The sequence below is a fragment of the Rhinopithecus bieti genome, unplaced genomic scaffold (genome assembly GCF_001698545.2).
Source record: "Rhinopithecus bieti isolate Rb0 unplaced genomic scaffold, ASM169854v2 scaffold_36553, whole genome shotgun sequence".
Taxonomy (NCBI): Eukaryota; Metazoa; Chordata; class Mammalia; order Primates; family Cercopithecidae; genus Rhinopithecus; species Rhinopithecus bieti.
Window position 1 is genome coordinate 105089 of NW_016815774.1, and position 9790 is coordinate 114878.

At 51.1% G+C, this 9790-nt stretch overlaps 1 protein-coding gene across 6 annotated transcripts in view; it reads right to left on the reverse strand.

Moving 5' to 3' along the window:
• The window catches only part of SCUBE3 (signal peptide, CUB domain and EGF like domain containing 3), a 42722-nt gene that overhangs the window by 14015 nt on the left and 18917 nt on the right, over positions 1–9790 (reverse strand). For 5 of the 6 annotated variants that reach the window (XR_001881745.1, XM_017853595.1, XM_017853594.1 and 2 more), the window contains exons 4-8: positions 7698–7832; positions 6576–6701; positions 6249–6365; positions 4086–4133; positions 1582–1698 (exon numbers count right to left, since the gene is read on the reverse strand). Coding sequence is in view for 5 of the 6 variants with exons in the window: in XM_017853595.1 (XP_017709084.1) it covers positions 1582–1698; positions 4086–4133; positions 6249–6365; positions 6576–6701; positions 7698–7832 (543 nt within the window). In the remaining variant the exon portion in view is untranslated. The remainder of the gene's footprint in view (positions 1–1581; positions 1699–4085; positions 4134–6248; positions 6366–6575; positions 6702–7697; positions 7833–9790) is intronic. The other variant, XM_017853592.1, reaches the window with a different exon arrangement.

Below are 9790 nucleotides of genomic sequence, written 5' to 3' on the forward strand. Positions count from 1 at the left end.
CCCCCCCCCCCCCCCCCCCCCGGTCTTTCCTCTCTCTGTTTCTTCCCTGTTCAGGAGATCTGTGGCCATTAGTAACACCCTCTCTTCTGGGATTGAGTGTTCTTATAAGGGGACAAATTGGAACCAAAACTAGAATCAGGCCCTCAGGGAATTACCTAGAGGAGGGGGCAGGTGGGCATTTGACCTAACAGGCTAGCCCGTAGTCTCCAGCTGATGGCCATTCCCAGAAAGGCTGGTGGGTAGGGTTATCTCTTTCCTGTCTCTCAGGTTGGGTGGTTGCGGGGGTGCGGGGCAAGGAGAGGTGGAGAGTCAAAAGGGACTCACTGAAAAGGGGCAGCCTTTAGGGAAGAGGAGGAGCTGGGAAAGAGGCCAGGCAGGGAGGACCTCCAGGAGAGCCAGTGAGGCTGGGTAGCTGATGGGGGAAGGCTGGGGGCCAGGCAGGGGCTGAACTGGGAGAGATCTGGAGAGACTCAGGCCTGAGGCAGCTTTCAGCACTAGTAAGGGAAAGGGGGGCTGGTGAATGGCTTCCTTCCTGAGGTCAAGTTCCCCAAGCTGGTGGCAGACAGGACCCAGGCTACTCACCCCCGGTTGGGGGAGGGGGCAGGGAGGCAGCCTTCCACTTCACTCTTAGCATACCTGTCAACAGTTCTTCCAAGCAGGAAACCTCTCAACTCTGGCTGTCTGACCTGCTGCCCTAGCCTCCCCCCTCCTCTAGCAGCTGTTGTGCCAAAAGACACAAAGAACGAGCCCAGTCCTCCTAGTCCCCACTCCTTGTGACCAGGGGATATGGACCTAATGAATCATCATTTTCAGTATGGCTACCCTTCCTTTTTCCTCCTCCCTTTCCCCCCATTCTCCCTCAGACCTGGCTAATTAAAAGGAAGGGAAACAGAATGGATAATATGGGTAACTATACTGTAATAACAGTTAACACAAAGTGTTTCCATTTGCCAAGCACTATTCTAAGTACTTTTTATATAACAACTTTTTAAATCACAACACAGTATGAGGCGAGCACTATGGAAAACTGAGGCACAGAGACATTAAGTGACTTGCCCAGGATCACAGAGCTAGTAAGAGACAGGGCTGGGATCTGAACCCAAGTAGCCAGGCTCCAGCTTCAGTCCTCCTAACTAGTATCCTACTCTCCCTTTGACCAATACAGCCTTTCGAGGGGGAGAGATCGTTTCCCCAGAGCCCACTGTGGGGTAAGAAGGTTATGGAACACACCTGTGACCTCATGCACACACAAAGTCAGGGCTCAAATATCCTTCCAGACCCAGGAGCAAATGTGAATCGCATGTCCATTAACTAAGAGGGTTAGGGACCCATGGGGGATAGGAATGAGAGTAGGGAAACAAGGTTGGGTAGGGGAAGGGGGCACTAAGGAACTGGCTGGACGTCTCTGTCCCTTGAACCGAGATGGAACGGGCAGATAGGAGACAACCCTTAGCTATGTCCTGGGTTCTTCATAAGAAGGAGGTTGAGGAGGTGTTATTCCATAATAGGCACCCTATCTCTGGTTCCAACCTCAGGCCCTTACCAAAGGTCACTCTGCTTCTGTCCTCTCAAAGTCCTTACCTTTGCATGTCTTCCTGTCTGGCTGCAGCATGAAGCCCACAGGGCAGGTACAGTGGACACCAGTCGCTGCATCGTGACACTTACTGTCACAGCCCCCGTTGTTGACAGCACAGGTCTCTGTTTAGGAGGGAGGTGGGGGATGGCAACGAGGTTACAAGCCTGGAGGAGTCCCAAACTCTGAGGGTAGTGGAGACCACAGAGGCCCAAGGGAAGGCCTCAGCTGCCTCTCTGTGCTTTAGAAGGAGCAATAAGCCGAGGGAGGCTCCCGGCCCCTTTCCTCCCATCACTCCCAACCCCCATCCCCTCACAAGTACAGCCAAGCAGTCCACTTCCCTGCCCCCTACTTGATTGAAACAAGGTGGACAGCAGTGAGGCAGGTACAAGCCAGAGCTGTCAGGCAGGAATGTGCCGAGGGGGTGGAGGAGGTTGGGGGGGGGGCAGTAGGGAGGGATGGGAGCTAAGTGAGGGTGGTTCTGGCCGCCAGGGAACCAGAAGGGACAGATAGGAGTTTCTTCCTCTTTCCACTATCTCTTTGGTGGGTGGGTGGGGATTGTGGTGGGACAATCTTATTGTAGGTGGATTGGAAAGAATGAGCCTGGCCATTCCTAAGGCAACTGAAGGATACCCATCAATTTATCTTCCCCTTCCCCGCTGCCTAGCTATCTTCCACTTCCAGGACCAACTGACTGCTCATCCTCAGAGGAGGTAGCACATACTGGGTTAATCTACCTTTGACTCCTCCCAAACCTTCCTTTTAGTTCTAGATGGAGATAAGCTGGCTGTTTTGTTGTTTTACTTTGCTAATGGGGAGATGTTATATAGGAGAGGGGAGAGGCAAAAGAAAGAGAAGAATCCAGAGGAGAAGGAAGAGTGTAAAAAGGTTAGTGAAAGAGAGAACCTCAGAGCTAGATAAGACCTAAATCCTTATTTTGGCTAAGTCTCTTATGCTGCTCCCTTTTAACTGGTAAGTTTTCCCTTTCACTAAAAGGTCAGAGTAGGAGGAGTGTGGATGGGTCACTCTCCCTATTTTCTGAATTCAGAGCAGGAGAAAAACAGGTTTAAATGGTAGCTTAGGAAAGTCAGATGTGTCCAAGGAAAAGCCATTAGTTCAAACAGTGAAGGCCCCTGATACAGAGACTGTGGAGGTGGTGTGGACTGTCCTCTTGGGGTGACTAGAATTCTCCCATTAGAGAGAGAGAATCCCAAGGCCTCCACTAGGGAAGATAGAAGAGTGGTTCTCAGAATCAAGGGAATTGAATAAGAGCAGTACTGGATATACTGTCATCTTCTTGAGTCTCTGACTCCCCACACTTAGGCCCAATTCTTGTCACCAATGAGAACAGGAAGGCCAGGGCTCTAAAATAAGCCTAACTCTACGGGTCCCTGGCCATGCCCTAGTCCCTCAAATGCCCATGTGTGGAGCAGCTCAACGTGGAGTGGGATATCCTCTGTGCCATTTCCACTTTAGTCTCTCCTGAGGCTCTCCAAGACCATGGGAGGAACCTAGTAGGGAACCTTGAGTTCAGGTTCCAAGCCTAGCCACCCCCTTAAGAGTGCTCTTAGCATAAGAAGAGGTCCACTAAGCCCAGGAGCAGGGGGAGGGGCACAGACATCTTATGCCAAGACCAGGTAGCTTCTGAAGGATGTAGGACAGGGAATAGCAGAGTTGGCACAATGTCCATCCTAGGCTGGACAGGAAGCTGGGCATAGCTGCCCACCTCTGCAGGATGGCATTCTTGAGAGCAGGGTGGGGCAGCAGGACCAGATAGTTTCACCCCTTTGCTCTCTAGGTCACAATATTAAAACCACAAGTTACTCTGTGCTTACGCTGTGCCAGGCACTTGCCAGGTAGATGCTTTACATGCACTATCTCAAGCATTACAACCCTAAGGGAGGACTGTTATTTTATAGAAAAGTAAACTGAGGATCAGAGAGGAAAGTAGCTTGCCTGAGGTCATACAATTAGAAAGTAGCAGAGCCAGGATTCAAACTCAGGTCTGCCTGAACACACATGCCATGCTCTTAATCATTATGGTGGGAGAGAATGGTGAGTGATGCTGGGACTGTGAACTAATGTGGGTAAGAACCCAAGAAAGAAGCCCCAAGGAGGGGATGGCATCTAACCCTATCACACCCCTATCTCAGGTGGCACAGTGGGCATGACGGGGAAGATGAGTCTGGCTGGGTAGAGAGGGGGTGGGGAGCAGATAGCTGGGAGTGGGGTGGGGTGTTAGAAGGTGGGTGTGGGAGGAGACAGCAGAAGAGGAAGGGCAGAGGGAGAGTGACAGGAACAAAGACGAGACCAACATGAAAGCTCCCGGGCCAGCTCTTAGGGACTCAGGTTTCTTGTCACGTGGGCCCAGTGCCCAGGCTGCCAGGATAGCCTTGATGGCAAGTTGAGGCCCAGTCAGGCCCAGTGGGCATGCAGTTAGTGGGAGCCCCAGCAGGTTAGCCCTTCCCCTAGCAAGCCAGTGAGAGCAAGCGGAGAGAGCAGACATATTTACCATTAGAAACGGCTTGAGTGGGGATGTGCTGCTCTAGCCGCCTTTCCCCTGTTTGACATTGTAAAAAAGCTGTTTAGGTGCTGGGCAGAAGCCACTGTGGCCCTCTGGGCCCTGGACCCCTCCCCACCCTCTCCTCCCCACTGCCAGCCCAAACCACTAGCCCCAAATGATGAGCCCTGGGACCCTTATGACAGCTTCACTCCTCATCCTTATCCTGTCTGGTGGTATCCCCAAAGATGCCAAGCTCCTCTCAAGTGACTGAAAAACTGAAACAGTTTTTCAGAAAGGGGCAACCAGCCATGGGCCTGATACCACAGAGCCTGTCCAAGCCTAAGCTGGGATGCACCCTCAAGTCTTACCAACCACAAAATCCCAAATCCCAAAGGGTGCTGCCCTTTCTGCTAAACTATACTGCCTTCTCAGTCTTCCCACCGAATCTGAATGTCCTGATGGTCCCAGGCAATGATGTTTCCTCTTACCAGGGATGGCCAGAAAAATTAGATATAGGGCAAGGTAAAATAAGTTCTATTGGAGAAGAGGAAGAGGAACTAGGAAAGAATATAGCTGTAAACCCAGAATAGCCTCATTTGCTCTTTTCTGCCTCATTTGGCCATGGCCCAGTGGTGGAATAGGTCTTGAGTTAGAGAAGAGCCCAAGCTCAATAAGGGTGTTTTCAGAAGCAACCATGTCTGGAACTCTGAACAGAAATAAATCAGAGAGGAATCAGACCTTCACATCCCTGGCCCCTGACTCATGCATCTTTTCTTTGGGGACTGCAAACAATTTCTTTTGAGAGACTGGGGATGTGTGAATGTATCCAGGAGGTGGTGGGAAGTTTGAAAAGCAAAATAACTAGACCTATGAGTAAAAAATGAAAGGAGCTGAAACACACCAGCCCAAAGAAGGCATCGAGAAGACCTAAAAATGTTCTGGGGTCTCTGAAGAGTTAATTCAGAGGGAAATGTGGCAGGAGAGATTTTAATTATATAGGGACTTTAGAACTGGACATGCAAGTCTCTGGAGCAAGTGCCTGAGGGAGCCCTGTAAGAACATCATCTGCTCCCCAGTTCCTGTTCCAACAGTGAAAGGGACAAGTCTCTGGAGAGTCTAGTTCTTCAGTTAATGTCATGTCTCTGATATACATAACTTCATACACAGGGACCAGGTTCACATACCCCCATCCTCAGCATGCCATAGCCCACTAGATGGACAGTCATTCATAAACACCTATGCCCACACAGCAAGCTTGTGCCCTGCCTGGCTAAAGACACAGCCTCTCTCTCAGCCAAACCTCTTCATTTTATTTCCCACTTCTCCAAGAGGAAACCTTGTTCCATTATCTTTCTCAGCACTAAAGACCCAAAGGCTGAGGGAATTAGGAATTAACTTTAAGAAATTAAACTCATCTAGGGTACCTGAAAATATATGAGATAAGGCCTAAGAATTCAGGAAGAGGGATCCAGGTTAAGAGGGCCTCAAATCAAAGTGAGAGATGGAAGGCTGGAGTTGGTGAGGAAGAAAGAGGATTGCTGGTGGAGCTGAGAGGGAGTACCACTGGTATCTGGAGGAGAGAGAAGGAAATGGGGGCTAGGGTGAGGTGAGTAGAAAGGGGAGTTGCAGGAGGAGAGTGAGGAGAGAAATAGAGGAAAAAGATACCTGGAGCCAGGAAACCCCATCTGTCAGTTCAGGGATGGTTGTTCCAGGAAGGAGCACTCTGTCCCACCCTCAGGTGCAGAGTGGGGACACTGGGCTTTGACAGTTCCTCTTATCACACTAGTCAACCAAGGGCCTCTGGTCAGGCCTAAGGAGATGCATTTCCCCAGCTCTCTTCCCACTTCTCAACTACAGCCTTGGTCAATAAGCAACTCTGCTAATTTTTCCCAGTTTGGCAACACTTTTTCCGGGGATGAAGAGGATGGTGAGGCTCCTGGAACAGGGTGGTAAAACCACTGGGTTGGGGAGGGGAAGAGGGCCAGGGAGCCCTTCAGTCTCTCTTAGAGTTGTCCCTTACTAGAACTGGCATTTTCTGGGTCTTAACTCCCTCACCAGTCCCTCTGTTCCCAGCACCTGGGCCCCATGCACTCCTCCACTTCCCCGGTTCCCAAGGGGTCCCACCATCACCCCCATCTCAGGTGGACTGAGTTCTCCCCTGGCCTCACCCACCGATGCATGTCTTCCCGTCGGTATGGAGCACAAACTTGACATGGCAGCCGCACCGGGGACCCTGCTCTGTGTCATCACACGTGTGTTGGCAGCCACCGTTACCATAGTTGCACGTCACTGTGCATAGAGAGGACAGGGCCCTGTCAGCTTGCTCCTCCCTGGGTTCCATAGTTTTCTACAATGTGGGTACTGGCCCCCTTGCCTAGTTGCCTCCCCTATACTCCCTTTTCCTCCCAGCCCTGTCCTCTTGCTCCTGAAGCCCTATACCCCTCCTCTTTGTTTTCACCCCTGACCCCACTGCCCCACCTGCCATCCCAATTATCTCACATTTACAGTCCCGTTGGTTCTTGGTAAGCTCAAAGCCAGGACGGCATTCACAGGCAATACCCCCCTTGGGTGTCTCCCGGCAAATGTGGGCACAGCCATGGTTCTTGTTCATGCAATTCATTCCTTCTAAAAGAGAAGAAAGGGGGGGTGAATGCTCTGTACCCCTCGATGTCTAGAAGAGGAGGACTACAAGGGGCAACTGGGGACCTAGGGACCTGGGAGAATTCCACTGAGGTTGAATTCAACACAAGGAGGGGACTGACTCTCCTTGTCCCAGGCCTCCTGTCTTCCCCCACAGACCTGGGTGCTCATGAGCAGAGCTCAGAGCTGTTCTGAATGATGTATTAATAGCTAGCTATTGATACTCATGCCAACGAATGATCACCCTCTCCTTCAAACAACCAAAAAATTGTGTATAATAGGTGTCCAGCACTGTGCTGGAGATGGGGTGGATTTAGGAAGGTCCGAGAAAAATACAAGGTGTGATCACTCCCCTCAAAGAGCTTACAGTCAAACTGAGAATAAGATCAGTAGCAATCAGATCTACAATTCGAGTGGAAGGTAACTGGTATAGATATTTACTATGCAGTTTTATTCAACAAACATTTATTAAACTCTCACTACATGCTGGGCAGTATGTTAGGTGCTGGAGATACAACAATGAATTAGACATAGTCCCTGCCCTCAGGGATGTCACAGTCTAGTGGGAGTGGGGGGCATGAGTCATAGAAACAGACAATATAAACCCATTATTCCTGCCTGACCCTCCCAGGCCAATACAAGGGAAAAGGTATTGGTGAGGCCCTCTCAGATAGGCAGCAGCTTAGAGAAGCTCAGCCACCTACAATTAGGGACAACATCCACCTCAGGTCTGGACACAGAGGATACTCCATAGTAGCCTTAATCCCATATTGACCCCAACCTCAAAGTAATTTCCCCAGATTTTGCCCTAACAGGGTGTCTGTTCCTAGATCCTTTGGGGTGTGACTGAATTGAAGGACAAGAGAAGGAGGAGCCAGCTGAGGTGAGAACGGAGGGTGAGACTTAGGGGCTGTTGAGGGACAGCTGGGAAGAGAAGCCTGGGGAGGACAGGGATGGAGCCATCCCAGGTCATGGGCTGACCTTCTGGCCGCTGGATGCAGGTATGCTGGTTGTCGCTGAGGAAGAAGCCTTCCCGGCAGTGGCACTCATAGCTGCCCATCATGTTGACGCAGCTCTGCTGACAGCCGCCGTTGCCCTCGGCACACTCGTCCACATCTGTGCAGGATAGGTAGTCGGTGGGGCCATGGGGTGCAGGCAGGGTCCAGGGTGTATCCCAAGACTTCAGCACCAAAGACAGTCTTAAGAACTACCACCCCCTAAGCCCAGCCTTAAGCCAGGAAGTCCTCACACCCTTGTCAGCTAATATTCCACTAAGTTTAAAAAGGCTGCCCTGAGGGCAGAGCTGGGAAGCTAAGCAAGTGGGGGAAAAGGGGACCTTTGAACCTCAAATGTCACCTAGGGGAAGCCATGCCTCCCTTTCCCTCACCTGTGTAAACTGGGTGTGAGGACAGAGGATACCAGGAAAGAAGCCAGAGCAAGAGGAACAGTAATGAAGGTAAGGATGGAGATGGGTCACACTGGTTGGAGAGGTAACGGGGGGTCACAGCTGGTTGCAATGAGCAGCCAGGGAATGCAGGAACCTGGGAAGTGACTCTGGGTGCAGGCAGAGCTATGGCCATGGTGCTGAGGTTGGAGGGGCAGTGGGGGGAAAGGCAGCTGAGCCTCAACTCCTTGTGGGTCAGGGACCATTTCTGTGGACAGGCCACAGCCCCATCCTTCCTCCCCTCCCCTCACTGCCTGGGCTTGCTGCCATATTTTCTAGCCTTTCTCCTATTTTGGTTTAACAAAACAAAGTCTGACAACTTGGCGGGGAGGGATCTGGGGAGAGCTGCCAGGCCACACCCTAGATGGTGGGGGTTAGGGGCAGGAAGAACAGTAGGCTCTCAACCCCAAATCACCACCCCTAGGTTCTAGAGCCAAGCTCACCCTGGGGCCCCCAATTCAACACCTTGACTCCATCTCTACGCTAGCTACTGCGCTCCCAAGTCCATGGCCCTTCTCAGTTTGCCTTGGCCCGGGAGGCATCATGCAGATTGGTTGTCAAATGGAGCAGCTAGAATCTGGGCTCCTGAGGGCTTCATCTGCCTTCCCACCCTCTCTGCTGAGATCCTGAAACCCTCTCTTCCCCCTCTGGCCGGGGCAGAGGGGACCAGATCCAGCTGGCTCTTGCCTGAGAGGTGCACCTGTTGGAAGAGCTAAGGTGTAACTTCCTGTGCTTTGCTCCTGTCTCCACCCTATCTTTTGCTATTCTCTTGACTTCTCCCCCATCCCTGTCTTCCTGCTCTTGCCACATCCTACATTCCATCCTTCTGTCTGCTCCCCTTACCGTTTAACCTTGTGGCTTTGCTACTGTAGCCAAGCTCTCTCCTCCAATTCTCAGTGGGGAAGCTAAGGCCCAGAGCATGGACAACTTTCTCAAAATTCCCGTAAGAGCCAAAGGTAGTATTGAGACTTTGAACCCTAACCCTAGGTAATCTTTGTCCCTTGACCCTCTCTATACCTAATCATTCTCTTGTTCCTCTGGTTGGTTCTCCCCAAAACACTTATAGGGAAACGAGATATGGTGAGAATCAGGGGCCTAGAAAAGTCAAAGGCAGCCAAAGAACTCAAAAGCTTATGTGCACGTCCTGTAGGCAACTGTCCTGGTCTAACTGCCACAGTTTCCCTTCCCAAAGGAGTTTCATAAGAGGCCCTCAAGGGTGATTGGGCAGATATGAGGCCCTTCCCTGGAAGCTAAAATGGTAGGAGAGGTGACCAGGGCTGGGATTAAGGGCTCAGCAGATACCAGGGTTTGGAGGCCTGGATTGGGTGTAGAAACCTATAGCCTGGGTCCAGTGATGGGTTATGACTAGGTTTGGAGGCAGCTCTGCAGTAAGGAGGTTCTTCTCAGCCAATAGGACTTCAGATAATTCATCTGTTTGGTCAATTGGTGGGTGGGGACCAGCCCAGCCTGCTTTTATGGGCATCATTCCTTTTGTTTCTCTTCCTTTCCTGGTCCTTTCTGCTTCTAGTGGCTGTTTTCTGTTGTGGCTACAGGGCAAAGGAATTTAGGAGAAGGCTCTGGGTTCAAATTTCAAATCCTTTTCTTTTTTTTTTTTTTTTTTTTTTTTTTT